The sequence below is a fragment of the Hemicordylus capensis genome, chromosome 6, assembly GCF_027244095.1.
Source record: "Hemicordylus capensis ecotype Gifberg chromosome 6, rHemCap1.1.pri, whole genome shotgun sequence".
Lineage (NCBI taxonomy): Eukaryota > Metazoa > Chordata > Lepidosauria > Squamata > Cordylidae > Hemicordylus > Hemicordylus capensis.
The window spans coordinates 2,343,154-2,362,917 of record NC_069662.1 but is presented as its reverse complement, the minus strand read 5'-3'; the positions used below and the strand labels follow the sequence as shown (position 1 = coordinate 2,362,917).

The window sequence follows — 19,764 nt, the reverse complement described above, 5'->3', positions numbered from 1 at the left end:
TTCATAGAGGCAAGACTGCTCCTCTGCTCAGCGCATGCGCGGATCTCCCCCGCCCTCCCCTCTCGAGTTGCTTCCAAAAAGTCCGACTTTAAAAGTCGTTGATCCTTTTCCTCACATAAAGATAGAAAAAGTCTAGAGTGACATTAACACTGACCTTCCATATAAAGATTGAAAGCTGAGGTTCCTCGTAGGCTCCATCGGGGTGGGAGGAATAAATTCTTTTACACGAAATTAGACGTGAGTTCTTAAAAGTGTTAGCTCCTGATTTGCTGCTATCTTCTTTTGGGAGGGGGCATGTGTTGACTCTCCTCGCATCACATGTACAGTGAAATTTTGCACTTCTTAATTTATTTCTCTAGACATCTCTCGCTTCCGCCCTTTGCAGACAGCAAAAAGCTCCCAAGATAAACCCGGAAGCTCCCTGTGAAGACCGTGAGATGGGTCACTCTGACCTTTTATTCCCTCTGTGAGTCATTCTTCATCTCGTCCATTGACTTGGCCGAGTCCTCCGCTAAGCGCATGCGCAGCTCCCTCTTCTTTCACCATATAGACCGCAGGCTTACATCTTTCCTTGCCTAGTGCTGCCGCGCACGCGCATTGCACACCCGCTGCCCGACTCTCGAGGCGCGGCGACGGCGGCGGCGGCTTTTTCCTCGACTTCCTATTGGCTGGGAGGACCCCTACTCTCTTCCCGGAAGTAGTCCCTGGCGCTCCGTCGGCTGCCCCGGAAGTGGACCGGAGAAGAGGCCAGAGGCAGCGGGGGAGGGGAGCGCTTCCCCGCCGGAGCCGGCAGCCACCGAGCAGCGGCGCCCGTCGTCGTGGGCAGCTAAGATGGCGGAGCCCGCCGGCACGGGCTGAGCCGGAGGGCGGCAGCCCCCCTTCCTCCTCCCGCCGCTGCTGCCTCGCCCCCCACCCCTTCCTTCCTTCTTTCCCGTCCGTCCCCGCTGGAAGCTGGCGGAGCTGGGCCGGGCCGGGGGCGCGGCGGGCCCCGCCGGCGGGATGATGCGCTCGCAGTGCCTGCTGGGCCTCCGCGCCTTCCTCGCCTTCGCCGCCAAGCTCTGGGGCTTCCTGCTCTACCTCCTGCGGCGGCAGGCCCGCACCGTGAGTAGCTCCCTCTCCCTCTCCCCGTCCCCACCCCCCCACCGCGGGCAAGTGCCTCTGAGCGCACGCAGAGCGCTCCCTTCCTCCCTTCCGCGAGCGGCCGGCTGGCCATGGCCCTCACAGAGATGAGAGGAGTGGCGGGCCTCGGGGAGGGCAGTGCGATGTGTGGGGCTCCTAGGCGAGCCCCGGGCTCCCAGCTCTCGGCTAGCCATGGAAGGCTCCTTCGGTCATCTGGGGGCCAGCCTCTTCCTCCCCGGCTTGACCTACCTCGCTGGGCTGTTGTGAGGTTGAAACGCTGTGGGGTTGGTTATCCGTCCAGAGTGTCCTGAGGGGCTGGGAGGGAGGACACGATAAGACTGTACCAAAAAGGGAATCGCGGCTGGCTGGCTTCATGCTAGAAGCCCTGGAAAAAGCAAGGTGATGTGGACCGGGGGAGATATTTGGCCGCTCTAGGCAGCTCACCTGGGAAGTGGAGGCTTGTATGGGATGGTAGAGGATGGCGATGGGTGAAAAGGACCCGGCTGATGAAGTGAAGGGAAAACAAGGGAATTGTGGAGTGCCTCACCTGAGGCAGTTGGGGCAAGGAAGCTGTAAGGGAAGGCCGAAGAGGCAGGTGGAAACGGGCTTAGAAGAACTTGATGCCAGATTCTTCTTCTAGAGTGATTTCTTATGCCTAGCCTTTTAAATTCCTCTTAAAAACACTTTTCCCCAAGTTTTAGTACAACCCCTTAATAATCCCTTATCCCAACTGAAACTAAGCCTAAGTATGTGCAACTGAGCTAACACACATTGTCCACGCAAGACTAAAAACATTTTGTCCATGTTTCTCTTTTCCTCTGACGGCTCCCCTGTGTCAGACTCTAGGCTGTAAGCTCACTGGGGCAGGGACCTGACCTTTATAAAGGCCTGTACAAGTTGGTTTAGTGATATAAATAAAATGTGGGCTTGAAGGACTTGAGTAAGACCAGAACTTATACTGGGGAGTCCACAGGTAGTGTGATCTTCACCTCTGGAGTGTCTTATAAGCAGGTTGGAGTTGTGGGCAATGCAGAGTGGAAACAAGGAGCAGGTTCTGTTGCATATGTGCCCAAAGTCTGTGTAAACTACTGGGCAGATCTATCCCAAGAGCTCATTCCTGGATTGAGGCAGGAAGTGGTGACCAGATTTGAGATATCTTGTTGAGTGGATCTTGAAAGAGGATGTAATGGAGATGGAAACAGGCTAGATGTGGATTTTCTTACTTCTGTGGGCAAAGTCTGCATGTAGAGGCTGAGATCTTGGCTCTGGGTTGTACTTAGATGCTGGGTTGGGCTGGCAGATAGTCTGGATGTCAAAACTGAGTTTCTTTCTGGAGAGGAAATATCTCAGTTTTAGTCTTGTGTAGAAGTTTGGTGCAGGATTTCTCTACCTGTGGCTGCAACATCTCTTCACAGATCTTGCGTTGTCAAAGTGGGCCATCTGGTCAAAAGCAAACGAGACCTTCCTTTAAAATACCCACTGGAGAGAGGGCGAGTGAGTGGCTGACCTTCCAGCCTCTGGTTGTGGCAGGAGGAGTTTCCAGTTAAGTGTTTATGCAGTTCAGGAAAGCCCTAGGTTCCTCTCAGTCTGGAGAGGAAGGCAGGCTGTGAGAGAGCTTAGAGTTGCATTAAGCAAAATGTGAATCCTAGTTAACTTGAAACTACTTTTCAGTCCCCATGTAGAACTTGTTTTGACCGATGGGTGCATTTCCAGCCCTGAAAGTTGCCCAAACTTGATCTTTCAGCTTACAACTTCAACAGATCTTTAGAAATTTTCTCACCTTTCTTAGTTATCAACCTGCAGGAACTGCACCTCTCTCCTCTCCCCACCCACAGAGTGGTGTTTTGCACCCAGTTCTGTGTGGGGTTTCCTCCATTTTTCGCGTGAATTGGGGCTAGAGGAAAAGGAAGGGGAAACCAAGCTGGCCTCCACACAATGTGGCAGGAACCACAAAGCAGTCGTCTTGCTTTCTCAGCCAACCTGAGGTGTCACATGTAACTGGAGCAGGTACAGATTGTTCAGTCAAAGGCGATTTAAGCTCACAGCAGCTCCTTGAAGCCTGGCTGAGAGAGAAAGCTGCCTCTCCTGCTTGGATTTATGAGCCTTAGTTTAAATGTAATTCAGGAGGTGGTGTTGCAGACCTGTGGAATGCAAGAGCCAGGCCCACGGGGTTCCTCTCCATCTTCTAGGTGGATCAGAGTCTAGGAGTTTTGAGAGAGAGCACCAGAATGCCAGGGTTTCTTGGGAGACAGAGAGTGTAGCTGATGGGAGGCTGTGAAGAGTTCAGTATCAAGTTAGTTTGTTCTTTTGCCAACAGGACGTGATGCATCTGTCTGCTGTTACTACTTGTGTGTAAGAACATGTCTGAGGCCCTAAATCAGGGCTACTAAACTCTGGCTCTCCTGCAGATGTTGGCCTACAACTCCCATCATCCCTGACTACTGTGGCTAGGGATGCTGGAAACTGTAGTCCAAAATCAGCTGGAGGGCCGCAGTTGAGTAGTCCTGCTCTAAAAAGAATGCTCCCTCTCCTTTTTGTTAAAGTATTGGAGAAAGCAGCCCTCTGCTCTCCTTCTCCATGTCCCCTCCTCAAGCAGGACTGTGGGAGCAATGAATGCAGCCCCAGGGGTTACCCTGGATTTTGACATGGGTGTGGTGAGTCCACTGCCCGTTCCTCTCAGGGGCTGACTGTTGCCTTGGGGTCAACTGTGTCTGGGCTCCTGCATCTGTGAAATGGCCACAACAGTAGCCTGCCATTGTGGAGGAGGCAACTTCAGTAGGAACTCTCCTGCACTTGGCAGATAGAAAGGTCTGCCCAGTTTTAGCATTTGCCTGAAGACAACAGGGTGGGAGTTTGGTACTTGATAAGACTTCCTTCTGGAAAGCCTTGTGGCTTGTGTTACGCTCGTGGCCTAGCTGGTTGCCATATTTGAGACGGGGCACTTTGGGCCTGAGCCAGAGGGACTAGTGAGCCGGCTTTGTCTGGCAAGAGTTCCTTACTCAGTGGCTAGTTCGCTTCAGTGCCTCACCCCAGCTCTCTGCCTGTGCCTGGAGATCTGAAGTGCGTTGGCTGATCTCTGTGTGTGGGGTGCGATGTTTCGCTGTGCAAATGCCTCTGTCTTGTGGGAGGTGTTTGCCAGGTGGCATCTGAGTCACTTCCATCCCTTTGGCTAGTTCCGCAGAGGCTGGTGCAGGTGAACTGAGCCAGAACCAGGACAAGAGGCTTCCTCGAAGTCTTTGGCCCCCATTATGGTCCTGAGGCAGTGGCGGCAGCAGCAGCAGCACTGACGCTGACTATGGGGTGCCAGAGATACTGACTTCTCAGCCTTCCCATGCACACAGAACATGGCTGTTGACGTGATAAGGAAGTGATGGCACGGTGTGTTTCTGTGGGTCTGGCTTGCCATCTTTCCTTCCAAGTTGCCCCACTGTTAGGCTGATGGGCCTTCACCCTGAGACAAGAGAGTGTGTGTTTGTGGGAAATGGTGTAGGCAACAGTTACAGTACTTGTTTCCTTTAAGTTCTTGCAAAGAATGGAAGAACTGTGGATTCAGAGGGTCTGAATTGTGTCCTCTGTAACACAGACTCCCAGACGTTGGCTACAACTCCCAGCATCCCCAGCTGCAGTGGTCTTTGGCTGGGAATTATGGGAGTTGTGGTCCACAACATCTGGGAATCCCTGTTGCAGGGATCACTGTGCTGAAGGCTGTTTAGATCCCCCTTTCCTTGCCGCCTTGGAAGTAGTGTGGCTAGCCAAGCAGTCAAAACTGACCTTGTGTCTGGCCATCCTGAGCAGCCCTGAATAAGAGAATGACTTCTTGAAAGAAGGTGAATTCTGCCTCTCTCTCCTGTGCTGCTGCCATTGCCATGGTGTTGAGGGCAGTCGTGTGAAGAGAGGGGATGGGAGCTTTGCAGTTCCTCTGTTCAGCTCCACGCAGAGGGAGCCTGGCTTGAGGTTGGGTTGACCATGTGGGTCAGCGACAGCTTGTAACTTGGGTGCTGCTTTTTTGGAGGAAAGTAGGGTGGGAAGGGATCCCCTTAACTGCCTTGGCAACTGTTCCCTATCGTGGTTCAGAACCGTCCCTTTTGGAGAGAGGGATCAGCCACGACTGTTTGGGTGGCAGTCTTGGACTATTTTGCCTTGCTTTTCTCTTGGCATTTCAGGGTCCCACAATATATATAATTCAGATAAAACATTCATGCTGTAAATGAACATCTGCACTCCTATCTTCTCCCTTTCCAAGGCGCTTGAGTGACTAGCAACCCTGGGTTTCTCCAGCCCCTGGCGAGAGCATGTTCCTTGACTTGTGAGTTGCTGTGAGGGTGTGTAGTAGGCCCAGGGTGCATGGGGGCAGCTGCTGTGCTCGAGGTGGGGTGAGGGGCAGTTAGGAGCAGGCCTGCTGGGCTTTCTAGGAATTGGAAATGACCTCGAGTCCCCCTTGACTGGCCCTTTGCCCATAGGCAGGTCTGTCCATGGCCGTATCAGAACACAAGGTGTCTGCAGAGCCAGTGGCCCCAGTCAAAGCACTTGAGCCAAGAGGAAAGCAGGAGCCCCGAATGCCTCGCTGGTTCTAGGTAGGGGTGATTCGACTGAGACTCCAAGTGAGTGTGTGTGATGTGCCGGGAACTGGAGGACACAGAAATAATCCCCGCCTGACGGCTAGAAGTCTCTTCCCTGTCCTTGCTCCAGACCCTTGTTTCTCCACCTTTGAGCCGGGTGGAAGTTCACATGTGTTCAGTGATTGATTTTAATTGTAATCAGCATTTACAGCTAGAAGTTTCCTGTTACAAACTTCTGTTTGATGGGAGGGGGAAATGCCTCTCTGTGGTGGCACTCTGGGTAGTGTGGCCCCTTGCACAGCAAAGTCCAGGTGAACACGCACTCTGAGGGTAGCAATCCACCTTGCCAGCTCCCTCCATTTCACCGTCACACTCAAAGAACCTTAGAAAAGACCTGTTGGATCAGACAGAAGATCTGCCTAGTCCAGCATCCCGTTCAAAGCCATCTAAGCGACTGGCCATCACTGCATCTTGTGTCCAGAAATGGCAGTTAATCATGTGTCGAGTAGAAAAGGACATTCTTTTGTCTGTCTTGAATCTGCTCCCAGTTGATTTCACCAGGTGGCCCCCAAGGTCTTGCCACTTCCTCCACACTTGTGCACGGCTCCCACCCCGGTCTGTTCCCCCCCCCCAAACAAAATAGCCCTAAGTGTGTTCTGGCTTCCCCTGTCAGGAACTGTTCTAGTCACCTGACGGTTCTGGTTTCCCTCTTCAGTCACCGTCCTCCCAATTCTGCAGTGTCTGTCATTATTTCTTGAGATGGGGTGACCGGAAATGTCCATTCGGTTGCAGTGATCCCTCTAATTTATTCCATCTCTGTGCAGAATGAGTTTTGTTCTGGCAGCAGTATCAAGGCAATGTGTGCGCACCATGTGCATTCAGAATGGGGCCTTCCTGCTTCATCCTGAGCGGGATCGAAAATGAACTGAGCAGACATCCCAAAAGTTGTGAGCGCTCGCACATGCGCACGTCTTGGAGGGGAACGTGTCCTCTTGGCAGTGTGGTGGCTGCCCCACAGGCCCGTGTGCCGGCATGGCACTGCAAGAGGGCTTCTCAGCCTTGGCTCCCCAGAGAGTGTCAGACTACAGTGTCCACCATCCCCAGCCACCGTGGCCAAAGGCTGTGGCCATTGTAGTCAGACAGCATCTGGCGGCCCAAGGCTGAGAGCCCCTTGGCCACCACACGCGCTGCAAGACGAGGGCGGGAAGCGAAGTGTGGGCGGAGTGGAGCAGGCCCGTTGCAGCCTGTGACCCTCGCTGTCCTCTTTCCCTTCTCCCAGGTGGGGTGAAGCCTGGGCTGGGGGGCCCCCATGGGTGGTGTGATTGGCTCAGGATGCCGCTGGATCCCTTCCCTCCCTCCCTCCCCAGGCTGCTGGGCCTCTCACCGCTTTCTCCTTCCAGTCACCGGTCTCAGAGCCTGTGCTTGGCTGGCTTCCCATATTCCAGAGGCCAGGAGCCTCTCTCAAGGGCTTTCAGGCCGCTTGCTAATTTTGGAAGGAGGCTGGGGAGGGCAGGAGGGCGTCTCCTCAACGCGTGGGCTTTGCAGGTGCCTTCTGGAGGCACTTGAGGGGCAGCTGCTGGGAGGCTGTTGGGCTTGTGCCCATCCTGCTGCCCTCGCGGAGGAGGAGGAGGAAGAGCAGGGTGTTTTGAGGAGGAGCAGCAGGTGGGTGGCAAAAATAGCCCCCGGGAGGGGCAAAGATCTGCCTTGCAAGTTGGGCCCCCTGATTGGGCCGTCCAGCCCTCCAGCCCAGCACTGCAGGCTCCCACTGGCCACTGACCTATAAGGTCTCTTCCCTGCTGCTGCTGCCGCCACCACCTCCGGCCCTTTGAACTGAAGGGTGCTTGCAGGTTCAGGGGCCTTCCCTGGCATGTGCTTTTCCACCCAGCAGTGGCTCCTCCCTGGGATGCCCTTTCTCATGAGATGCCCCTCGCCTTGAGAGGTGTGGTAAGGACACGGTGTGGAGAGAGGGAGATTCTCTCTGTTGTCCTGGAAATGTGGGTTCATCCCATGAACTTGAGTGGCCAGGGATCCAGCATAGAAGCAAGAAAGTCCTTCACAACACAGAATTAAGTTATACAGGTCGCTGTAATGATGGCCACAGGCTGAGAAGGCTTTGACAGATTGGGGGATCTGGAGGAGACGTCCATCTGCAGCTGTGAGCCAAGATGCCTGAATAGAACCTCCATGTTCAGAGGATACATGCTGCAGAATACCGTTTGCTGGTGGGCAGACAGCCGGGGCTTTGGCCTTCATGTCCTGTGGTTTGTGGACTTCCTGTCAGCCTCTGGCTAGCTGCGGTTGGGATCAGGACAATGTCTCTTGTATTCCCAGGTGTTGACTACAGCTCCCATAATCCTCTGCTGCAGTAGCCTTTGGCTGGGTATTATGGGAGTTGTAGTCAACAAGATCTGGGAATCCCTGTTACAGGGAACACTGGTCCAGCGGTTCGCAAGCTTGGCTCCCCAGATGTTGAACATCATCCCTTTGGCCACATCTGGGGACCCAGGATTGGTAACCCCTGCTCTGCGTGATCCAGTTCTTGTGATGAAGCGTCTGCCTGTCGCATGGCTGTTCTACAGATGTTTGAACAAAATGCAGTCGGGTTTGGAGGTGAGGCTGAGTGTGCTTTGTGCCCCACAGGGCTGAGTCCTGTGTAAAAGAAACTCATTGTTTGCATGGCTTCCCCTTCCCGTGCTATGCAAGGCCTCTTTCCTGCCTATCAGAATTTAGCAGGAATTCTAAAGGAGCAAATGGCTGGATTTGATAAGCCCAAACTAACAGCTGCTTCCAAAAAGGGGAAAATTAGAATGCATGAATACAGGAGGAAGGCTCAGTGGATGTTTTTAATCTAACTGCAGCTTGCAAAAGTGGAACAAGAGAATTGTGGGGGCGGGGGCATGTTTTGAGGGTTCACAGCTGCTAGTGCCAGGACACACAACTTTGTCTCGAGGCTGCACATAGAATCAGTGGCAGGGATTCCCAGCTGCTAACTACAACTCCCAGAATCCCCAGCTGCAGTGGCTTTTGCTTGGGTGTTACGGAAGTTGTGGTCAGCATCTGGGAATTCCTGTTAGAGGGAACACTGGGTGGGAGGTGAGTGTGGTTCTTCCTCCCACTTCACATTTGATCCTGTAGCAGCTCTTGTAGGGAGGCTACTCTGAGAGGTGGTCACTGGTCCAAGGTCGCCCTGTGACTATCATGGCTGAGTGGGGATTGGAACCTGTATCTCTCTGTCCCTGGTCCAGTACTTCAACCACACTGTTGCCTTGAGCTCTTTGGATGAAAACTGGGACTAAAATGCCTAGACCGATTGGTAGGGTGGAGCCGTGGTTAGCGTTCTTGTTTAGGTTCTGGCTGAACCTTTGAGAGAACCCCAAAGGCCTAGCTCCTCTCCCTGCCACCCATACTTTAAGAGAACTCCCAACATATTTTCCTTTTGCTCCTCGGGAATACATTCCATTTTCAAAGCTGCGATGCAGCTGCAAGATGGAGGGGGAGAGATGGTTGAAAACCATCAAACCTTATAAATAGAAAAGGGTGCATTTTTGAGGGATCGTGGGCAGTGTTCCCTCTAAGAGGGATTCCCAGATATTGTCGACTACAACTCCCAGAATCCCCAGCTGTAATGGCTTTTGCTTGGGTATTATGGGAGTTGTAGACAACAAGATCTGTGAATTTCTGCTAGAGGGAACACAGATCATGGGGTGTCATCAGATGTGGGGTTTGGAAAACTTTGAACTGGAAAATTCCCCCCCTCATTTGCATAAAATTTGGATTTATATTTCCTCAGAAAAGTACTACTATATACAAATTTTCCTGATGCCCTAAACAGATTATGATCTGATTTGGCATGTTTGACCTATTCATGCTGTGTGTAAATCACACTCTTTCACCATATTAATTCTCCACTCTGTATCTCAAAGGTTTTTCAAGTAGATGAACTGAAATTTTGGGGCTGGGGGAATCAACACAGACACTTCATGTGCTTTGTTACACTGAAACAAATTCAAAGCTTTATGTGGATATTTTTTAAAAAAAATTGAAATACTCAGTGTATCAGTAAAACACATGTATCCTCATTCATTATCATCTGAAAAATATTAACTGCTGCTCTGAAATGGCAGAACTGGCCTAATATTGTTTGGTATCCATTCATCATTACGAATTAATTTCATGAAGCTGCGCTGGACACCTGGATTAGCATGGGGTGTGTACAGCTGTGCGAGTTCAAAACTCCCGTTGCCAATCTTCCCTCCCCTCGGAAGTCCACTGTACATTACTGGAATATGTGCCCAAGTGTCCGGGACATGTTTTGGTTTTGCACAGTGGCTTGAGAGGGAAGGGAAGATTGGTGAAAATTGCCACCTCCCCTGCTTAAGCAGCAGTCTAGGACTCTCTCTCTGATGCCCACACGCAAAGCTAAATGGTGTTTTAGAAATTTTCACTGGAAAAAAAAGTTTCAGAAAGTTTCCCACCCCACATCTCTGGGTGCCATAACATGTTGTTTTCCCTTTGCTGCTGATCCCCCCCCCCACACTTTAGTATGTTTGCTTTCTCCTCTTTGTATGAATTGGCACAGCAAGGTACTTCAGAGCAACCTTAAGGACTAACCCACAAATGCGTCATGGGTGACCTAGAGGCCATCGGGGAAGGTGTGAGGCTTTAAGGGTGCCCCCAGGCTTTCTCTCGTGTGTCTTGCACCAGATGAATGTGATTGGCCCTCTGGAATTTGCCCCTTGGTGCCGGGTATGCAGATGTGACCTTGGGAGGCCTCTGATCAGGGATGTTGGTCGTGTCGGGTCTCCCCTCATAAATGTGAAGGTTTTGTGTGTGTTTGTCTGGCAGGTGATCCAGTACCAGACGGTGCGCTACGACATTCTTCCCCTCTCTAAAGTTTCACGGGAACGACTCAGTAAGTATTGTTCCTCTTGGAATGGCATCTCTTCCACTTCCTTCACCCCAGCGCACGCCCAGGGTTGTACAGAGTGCTAGAAGGGCCCGGAGAAGGGAATGTGGGGGCTCCAAGTAAGATCTGTCTCTTCCCACCACCCCGCCCCCAGATCAGGTGAAGAGGAAGATCCTTGTCCTAGACCTGGATGAGACCCTGATACACTCCCACCATGACGGAGTCCTGCGGCCCACCGTGAGGCCTGGCACTCCCCCCGACTTCATCCTTAAGGTGAGTTGCTTCTGGACAGAAGGCAGCAAGCTCTCTAACAGGGCACAGGGACAGATGGGGATGTCCGTGGACAAGAGGGAGGAGGAGGAGGAGGCGGTGGCATGTGGACAGCTCGACGGGAAGATCTCACAGGCCTTGGAGTGCGAACGGTGCAGAGAACCGCTTCTGGTTACTTGGGAAGGAGGTGCTCTGCATATGCACAGAGGTGACCTTACTGCACATGTTTGTAGCGGAGCCCTCACTTTGGGCCGTGACTCCCTGGCTTGCAACGTTGTGGTGCTGCAGCTAGCAGGAGTAGCAGGTAGATGTTTCTCAAGTCCAGGGCCCAGGGAAAGAGCCTACAGTTCCTAGCCCAGCTATCCGTTAAAAAGCAAAACTGAAAGTGGTGCTTAGCCGGCTGCGTTCCAGGCCAGACACTTGAAGCAGAGGGAGCATTTGGGTGACACTCAGACCAGTAGGGGCTGGCTGGGTTGATGGCGCCGGGTGGGGCTACAGCTCATGCCCCCAGGCCCCCCCCCCCCGGAAGAAGTGCGAGCTTGCCTGCTGCCTTGTAGGGTAGCGCTTGGCAGCATCTCTGAAATTTTTCACTACATTGTCAGTTGTGTACGGGGCTCATATTGGAATTTGGGGTTGCCAGTGTCCATCCTGCTCACTTGTAGAACATGAAAGGTCTCGCTCAGCCCTCCGAGCATCTGCACACCAAGCAGTTAAATGTTGTTGCCACACTTGGCAAATGGAAGGCTGGATCGCACACCAAGATTGAGGCTGCTTGAATCCAGTTATGGCAAAAGGTAGTGCAAGGCATTTGCCAGGCTTCAACTGAGGTGGTCCTCTTCATTTTCCCCACCAGGTCGTCATAGACAAGCATCCAGTCCGCTTTTTTGTACATAAGAGGCCGCATGTGGACTTTTTTCTAGAAGTGGTAAGAAGCAAGCTGGGGGAGGGGGGAGAGGGGAAAGGTTGAGGGGGCTTCCCCTCCTATCAACGCTTCAGAGTTGGTTCTCCCTGGATTATCGGCTATGCCAGCATGAATGAGGAGTTCTGGGTTTTTCTTACACCCCCACCTACCCTTTCTTGGACTGCTTTGGGCCCCTCATTCTCCTTCACTGTGTTTCTCTGTGGACAAATGCAGAAGATGACAAGCCACCTCTTGCTGGCATCTCTCACTCTGGACCAGCCAAGGTGAGTTGAGAGAGCCCGAGATTGCTTGTGGCAGATGGATTCCTGACACCTGCCTCTGAGTTGAGCCTTGAATGATCATTTGCTTACCTTCTACCCCACTTTTCTGTGACGGTGTCCATAGCAGTATAAAGGAAGTCAGGGGTTCTCTAGCTTGAGTCCCCAGATGATGTTGGACTACAACTCGCATTATTCCCAGCCACAATGGCCTTTGGGATGAAGGGAGTAGGAGGACATCCTCATCTGGAGACCCACGGTTGAGAGCCCTCGAAGGAAGCAGAAGCATGGCGATTTGTTGAAGGACCTGACTGTTGCCTCTTAAATATAACTCCCACTGAGGACTTGTAGGGCTAAGCAGGTGGCATTCACTTAGTCTGTGGGGGAGGCAAGTCTGAGATGGGTGTGAATTCAGAAGGAGCGACCTCGGCACAACTAGCAGATGGACCTGCAGCCAGGCAAACCGCTCGGTAACCTCTGTCCTTCCAAGCTGTGGCCAGCATCTTCACTGCAATCGGTTTTAACAGGGCAGCTAATTCTAGTCAGACCATCCTTGGGTTTAGGAGTCAGGCAGTGGACACTTGACAAAATTACCAGATTTAGTAACAGACATTGTGTAGGGGTAGAGTGAACCGGCTACTGTCTATCCCCTTTACAAGTAACCTACTTGGAACAGAAACAGGTCTGTCTGGGCAAATCTCTTATTAAATAACTCTGTGTCTGGATGTTCTAGTCTGGGCACTGTGGTTCAATTCCTAGGCTCCTTGGCTCCCTGATATCTGGGAGGGTCACACCCTGCCTTACAGAACTGAGGGCCTCTGAGCAGAGGATGCTGGGAATCTCTTGGCTTCACATCTTCCTCTTTGCCCATCAGCTCCTCAGTTTAGGCGACATCTGAAAATGTCACTGCTACTGACATCTCTCTCTTTCCCCACTTCCCAATATCATTGCCTTCACGATGGGTTATAGCTGATCCCTGCCAGACAACTTATAGTGATATCCCCCCACAACTTTGTACTTGCTGCCGGAAAATGACGCCAGCATTTTCTCAGCTCCCAACACAGTTGTGTGTTCCCCGAGCATTGGCACCCTTGGGCATTGCCTTGGGGCCACTTTCCTGGGGTGGCTGAGCTCACAAGGTCCCATAGCAAGGAACAGCCAAGTCTTTTCACTTGGTGGGCTTGGAAATGCAGTTGCCTGGAGGTGGGAAGAGAATTGTCTTCTGGGTAATGGGGATGGCCGACCACAGCAACGGGGTCGTCGGGAGCGCTGGTGGGGCAGCCTCCACTGAGCAGGAGAGCCCTTTTGACCAGTGCAGCTGCCTGGGATTAAGAGAGCCCGGCAGGCCAGACCCGGAGGGTGACGGCAGAGCCAAAGCCCTGGCCCAGCTGGATCAGCCAGCCCCCGCCCCCCCCCCGCCAGGCAGCTGTTTTTTAGCTGCCCAGCCTTCTCTGTGCTGAGCCCATGGAGTTCTCCTCCTCCTCCTCCTCCCCCTTCCCACCCCACCCAGTTGCCAGGAGCTTCTTTCCTTCAGAAGCTGAAACAGGCCCCTGGGTTTCAGGACAGTTGCAGTGTTGAACAGAATTTGTCCTCCTTCAGTCTGAAAGTGATGGGCAGATGGTAACGGATTAGACACAAAAGGAATGTACATGATCTCCAGCTTTATTTGCAGGGAAATATCTATCCTGCCTTTCTGAGGAAGCACTCAAACTCACATAATACACAATAAAAGCCGTGAATAGGAAAACAAAGCATAGAGAGCAGATTTGCGGGGTGTGTGTGGGGAAGTGGGAAGCAGCCAGCAACAAAGGAACACAAGAACACTCCCTGCTGGATCAGGCCCAGGCTCATCCAGTCCAGCACCTGGTTTCCCACAGTGGCCCACCAGATGCCTCTGGGAAGCCCACAAGCAGGAGATGAAGGCAGGCCCTCTCTCCTGCCACTGCTCCCCTGCAACTGATATTTGGAGGCTACCTGCCTCTGAACCTAGAGGTAGCCATCAAGACTAGCCTTCCATGAATTTGAAGTCCTGCTTCATGTCTTCCAAGCTAGTGGCCATTGCCTCATCTTGTGGCAGAGAATTCCATTGATTAATGATGCACTGTGTGAAAAAGATGTGGCCAGAGCTGTATGCAGGCCATTATTCCAAATGTGGCCACACCATAGATCAAGAGCTATTTTTGCTCCCCTTCCTAAGGATCCCTAGCATGGTATTTGCCCTTTTCACAGCTGCTATGCACTGAGCCAACGTTTTCAGTAAGCTAGTCATGGCAACAGTCGACTGACCAAAAGCTGGTTTGAAGAGTAAAATCTGGATGCTGCTAAACAAAACCTTCCAGGGTGTAGTTTCTGTGGGGACCCTGGTTGTGAGCTCTCTCTTCAAGGGTTTCTCAGCCTTGGGTTCCCAGATGTTGTTGGACGACAGCTCCCGTCACGCACAGTGGGAGTTGTCATCCAGCAGCATTGGGGGACCCAAGTTTGGAAACCCTGCCTTAAATCAGAACAAAACTGTTGCCTAGAACTCTGCCTTTCTGTTGGCTTCTTTGGCAGAGAAAAATATCTGTCTTAACAACCCATTCATAGTAGCTTGCCAGGCTAAGAAGTTTTCTGGGAAGACTTAGTGTAATCCGTTTATCTCGGAGGCATGAAGGACCTTGCAGAAATTCAAGAAAAGAGGGATAATAAAAATAGCGGTGGGGCAGGGAGATCATTAACCGGCTCGAGTGTGTTTCTCAGGAGTTGAGCAAGGGTTACAGGCAGGGCTTAAGGCAAGCATGGATGAGGCTTGGCATCTGGGCTCCCGTGTCTGCATTGGAAACCTCTTGAGAGTGAAATAAGTAGGGGGGGCAGAGGTGGCCCCTACAACATTTTGACTCCTCCTCATCTCCTGTCTGTTTGCCCAGGTGAGCCAGTGGTACGAGCTGGTGGTCTTCACAGCCAGCATGGAGATCTACGGCTCTGCTGTGGCCGACAAGCTAGACAATAACAGGAGCATCTTGAAGAGGAGATACTACAGGCAGGTGAGGTGGAAAGGACAGGGGACTCTGTCCAGAGTGGGCTGTAGGGGAGGCCTGGATGGCTTGCTTTGTTCTTCTCCTGGTGGCCTCCTTGGACTAGGGGCTGGCTGGTGCCTCTTCCTAAGCAGCCTCTTAACACTGCTTGTGACTAAGCTGTACAGGCACGCGCAGTTCTCCCGCTTCCAGCATCTTTGGCAGTGCCTTTGCCAGAGATATTTGGGCTTATTTCAAAAGCCAGTGACTGCACCTGCTGGCTTCCTGTTCTGCTGCACTCCAGATTTCCCCCTTGGGATGAGAATGGGGCAGGGGCGTGCATGTGCACACAGTCTGAGAGGGGGTTGATTTCTTCCTCTCTGCCTCCCTCCAGCACTGCACTTTGGAGCTGGGCAGTTACATCAAAGACCTTTCAGTCGTACATAATGACCTCTCCAGCATAGTCATCCTGGACAATTCGCCAGGAGCCTACAGGAGCCATCCAGGTAGGGACTGGGGCCCTCTCCTCCTGCTCCCTCCATACAAAATGGATGGGTTGTATAGAACTTCCATGTTCAGAGGCAGTGTGCCAACTGCTGTGTACCAGTTGATTTGCTGGCAGGGGGAACAAGGGGCTGTTGCCTCCTTGTGGGCATCGGGTTGGCCATTGGGGGAGGGAGAAAGCCTAAATCAGGCCTGTGCAACTTCAGCCCACCTGCAGATTGTGGACTACAACTCCCATCACCCCTGGCTGCTGTGGCTAGGGATGATGGGAATTGTAGTCCAACTACAGCTGGAGGGCTGAAGTTGTGCAGCTCTGGACTAGATGGCCCCTTTTTGGTCTGATCCACTAGGCTGGTTTGGGGGGAAATGGGTGGTGGTGGTCTCAGTAACCCCTTGACAGCCTCTAACATTCCATCTGGATTGTCCCATCCTTACTGTGAATTCCCCACCCCCTTTTCAACATGCTTGTGTATGAAGAGGAGGTTCTGATTTGCCCTGCAGGGTGGCCTAAGTCCCCCTCTGGCAGTAATGGTTGAGGAGCAGGCCCCTGTGCTCTCCGCGAAGCCAGTCCAGGAGCAGAGGAGGAGACCCGACTCCCATGGAAGTGGGCAGCCTGACCTAGGACTCATCACCTAGCTCGCCCTGAGCCATTTTTGGAAGGGCGGTATAGAAACTGAATTAATAACCACCACTGCAAGCAGGGACTTGCATAACGGAATGTTCCTATTTTTAAAATCTCCTGCACATAGAAAACTAGCAGGTCGGAGGGCAGGCTGGACTAGGATTCTTTGCCCCACCGTGCTAGTCTTTGTGTGCAGGGGATTTTTTTTCCTTATGGGAGGGGTGAGTGAGTGCCCCATCTGAAGTCTGAAAGTGGTACAGCCCAGCCACAGGCGCTACAATGGCCAAAATGTGGGTGTGAGCGTGGTCCATCTGTCTCCGGCAGATAATGCGATACCCATCAAGTCGTGGTTCAGCGATCCCAGTGACACAGCTCTTCTCAACCTGCTCCCCATGCTTGATGCCTTGAGGTAAGCGGAGGGACCTGGGCTGCAGGATGGGGACGGCAGAGGGAGAGGAGCTGGGAAGCAGTGCCCCGGAGTTCTGCCTTCAGGTTGGGGAGGGGATGCCCAGAGGCACCAGGCAGGTCAGCCCAGAAAGCGGGCTGGGGGTGCTTATGTGAGCCTTTCGAATGCAAGCTTAGAATCCTTACCCTGTGGTCTTCACACCATTAGAACTTCATGGACTCAACTGAGGAGAGTTAGCTGGTCTTGCGGTAGCAAGCATGACTTGTCTCCTTAGCTAAGTAGGGTCCACCTTCGTTGCAAATAAATGGGAGGCTTGATGTGTGAGCACTGTAAGAACTTATTATCAGGGGATGGAGCTGCCCTGAGAAGAGCATCTCGGTTCCAAGTCCCCACCCTGGCAGCATCTCCAAGACAGGGCTGAGGGAGATTCCTGCCTGCAGCCTTGGAGAAGCCGCTGCCAGTCTGGGTAGACAATATTGAGTTAGATGGACCAAGGATCGGACTCAGTATATGGCAGCTTCCTATGACTGTCCACCTACATGAACAGTGCTGTGAGCCTTGTGCTAAAGGATGAGTTAGTTTTGCTTAAAAATTTTTTTTGAAATATTTACATGTCTTTGTAACCTGCTTTTCAGCTGTGTTTCTCAAAGTGGGGTGGAAATGGGGAAAATGGGAACTGAGGGCAGCATGCAGTCCTCAAACTAACCAAAGCAGGGCAACAGGGGGCAAAGTAAGACTACTGTTCATAGAAACTGCCAACTGTTAAGAAGCCTGCCCCAGAGCGTCTGTTTAAAGGGGGCTCAGTTCCCAAATCGGGTACTGCAGCATCCCACTCTTCCAGAAGCTCACTGGGGTTGAGTGGCCCCCAGGGTGATGAGCAGTGGGCCTGCTTTCCCAAGGCTCCGTGCCAGATCAAGGAGGCAAATGGGGAAGAAGGTGCTTCCCGGACCTTGACTGGGAAGCGCTTGAGAAGGGAGGCAGCAGCAGCAGCTGGAGCGGTGCTTGGAAACAGAGGCCAAAGCCAGTGGCGCTCGGGGAGCAGAGGCGTGCGGGGCTCCCTGTGTCCAATAGTAGTTATGCGCCTACCCTGCCCTCCAGCCCAGACGGACTCCCGAAGCACCTTGCAGTTCAAGCCCCACAAGAGGAGGACGTGGAGGTGTTTCTGGTCCCTGGCAGCCAAGACAACTAGGTTGTAAGCCAGGGGTTCTCAAACCGGGGCCAGAGGCTAGTTTGACAGGGGACGATGGGAGTTGTAGCCCAACAGCATCTGGGGGCCCCAGTCTGAACTGCTCGGTTCTAAGCTCTTCCTTCTCCAGAGGAGCTGCAGCCATTCCCCTGGCTGCCACATTCTGAGCCAGCTGCTGTTTCCAAGCAGTCTTTCGTTCTGCCTGTGCATCAGGATTCAGGTTGCTCCTTCTCCCTTAAGGGGCATGGCAGTGAATGCATGAAAGTGGGGTGATGGGGTGGTGGTGCCTGGGTGAAGAGGAGGGCAGAGGGACGCCGCCCCGGCTAGCTCGCTCACTCACTCACTCACTCGCTTGCGCCCCTCCAGGTTCACAGCAGATGTCCGCTCGGTGCTAAGCCGGAACCTGCACCAGCATCGCCTCTGGTGACGGCGGCTCCTCCTTTCTTCAGGGTTTGGCCCACAACCTCTGCCTTATCCCGCCATCGTGGACCCCCTGCCCTCACGGCAAGGACTCTAGCACCTGTGTTTGGACTCCGTTAACGGGGAGGGGCTAGGCTGGGGGTCGGCTGGCCTCCCCTCCCGCGAGCCGACAGGCACCCGCCTGCGCCAGCCAGTCACCTACACGCCTGATGTTGACAGGCAACAGGGTGGAGACGGGCAGTGATGTGGCAGGGCAGCAAAGGGCGGTGCCAGCACACTCTGTGTGCCACCAGCTGCTGGGGGCGGATGGACAAGAAAGGGGGTGAAACAAGCCAGCCGCACAGAGGAGTGCGACAGACACTTGGGAGAGGAGGTGGCAGTTCTCCTTCTGAAGACTGAGCTCCCTGTACAGAGATCTGACTTCTCCTTCTGCTCTCTCCCCCCCCCCACCCACCCCCTTCTGGTCTTTTCATTTTCTCTGGATAAAGAGAGAGGCCCCCTTCATCTCAGAAGGCCCTTTTTAGAAGGTTGGCACGTCTGGCTTCATTCTTCAACAGTCTTTGCCCCCTTCCACCCCAGTTTATGTTGGGAGGAGGCGATTCTTCTGCGGGGCCCTTTGTTTTGTTTTCCTCGGGAGGGGTCGAACCATGAGCTGATATTATAGCCTTGACCCGAGGTGGAGAGAAAAAAGCCTTAAACTGACTTCCAGGAGTTCTTATTGCTGGGGGAGTGGGTTGGGGGCTTGAGCATCAGCCTCCGTGGGACAGAGTCTCCTAAAGCTCTTCATTCTTCCCTGGTGTTTTCCTCAGGCTTCAGTCACGGAGGGTAAGGGGTTCTCTCTTCCCTTCCTCCAGTTGGAGCAGTTGTGGGTGCAGGAGACTACTTGGGCTGGCTTCCCTGGGGGGGGCAGGGGGGGGGGAAGCGGAATCTGGGTTCCTCTGTATGGGGTAGAGGAGTCGGTGATGCGCATGAAGCCGCCTTCCTGAGTGCTGGGGGCCAGAGGAGCAGGCTTGGAGGATGGCCACCTCCTGTGCCCCATCACCACCACCTTGGGCCTGCAGTTGGCTTGCCGGCTTCTTGGCACTGAGGTGGTTAGCTGGTGCTCGCTCTCTCTGAGTGAGATGCCGGGTGGCGAGAGGTCGCCCTGCACCCTAAAGCAGGAGAGGCCGGGCACTAAGGGAGGCGGGGAGAGAGGGAGTCCCTGGCCCCTTGGCTCGCCTTCATGCCAGCAGCTGGCTTGGCTTTCGCAGGGGCCCCTTTGCCTCGGAAGGGCCGTCGTGGAGGCAGGAGCCTGCTGTCGTCAAAAGCATCTGCCTGCGCTTTGCGGGGAGGGGGGCAGGCTCTGCCCCTGCTCGGAGGAGGAGAGGAGCTGGGGCGGGGGTCGCTGCAGGCGGCTGGGAAAAAGTGGGCGGCAGGGCAGGCTCGCGCCTGCGGGGCTTCCCTTGCGGTGGGGGCTACTGCCAAGAGGGAGGCCCGCCCAAGCGTGGGGGGGGGTGTCTTTCGTCGCCTTCGGGAGAATCGCCTTGAGGATATTTCAATGAAAGGCGGCATTAAAAGTTCAACTATTATAAACAGTTGCCACTGCGGGGGGAGGACAAGTCTG

General features: G+C 53.4%; 1 protein-coding gene across 1 annotated transcript; it reads left to right on the top strand.

Moving 5' to 3' along the window:
- Positions 1 to 660: 660 nt before the first annotated feature.
- On the top strand, positions 661 to 18,691 carry CTDNEP1 (CTD nuclear envelope phosphatase 1). The gene is made up of 8 exons (XM_053260708.1): positions 661 to 1,101; positions 10,524 to 10,590; positions 10,739 to 10,857; positions 11,708 to 11,779; positions 14,937 to 15,053; positions 15,418 to 15,529; positions 16,474 to 16,558; positions 18,108 to 18,691. Exons 1-8 carry the CDS (start codon positions 1,000 to 1,002, stop codon positions 18,166 to 18,168), a joined length of 735 nt encoding a protein of 244 aa, XP_053116683.1. The 5' UTR covers positions 661 to 999; the 3' UTR covers positions 18,169 to 18,691.
- Positions 18,692 to 19,764: the final 1,073 nt, after the last annotated feature.

What these genes read in the sequence shown, in the direction of transcription:
- CTDNEP1 (XM_053260708.1), top strand. Translation starts at nt 1,000, where the DNA reads ATGATGCGCTCGCAGTGCCTGCTGGGCCTCCGCGCCTTCCTCGCCTTC. An exon ending in TGGACTTTTTTCTAGAAGTG is followed by an intron (nt 11,780 to 14,936) that starts GTAAGAAGCAAG and finishes CTGTTTGCCCAG; the next exon opens with GTGAGCCAGTGGTACGAGCT. An exon ending in AGCCTACAGGAGCCATCCAG is followed by an intron (nt 15,530 to 16,473) that starts GTAGGGACTGGG and finishes TGTCTCCGGCAG; the next exon opens with ATAATGCGATACCCATCAAG.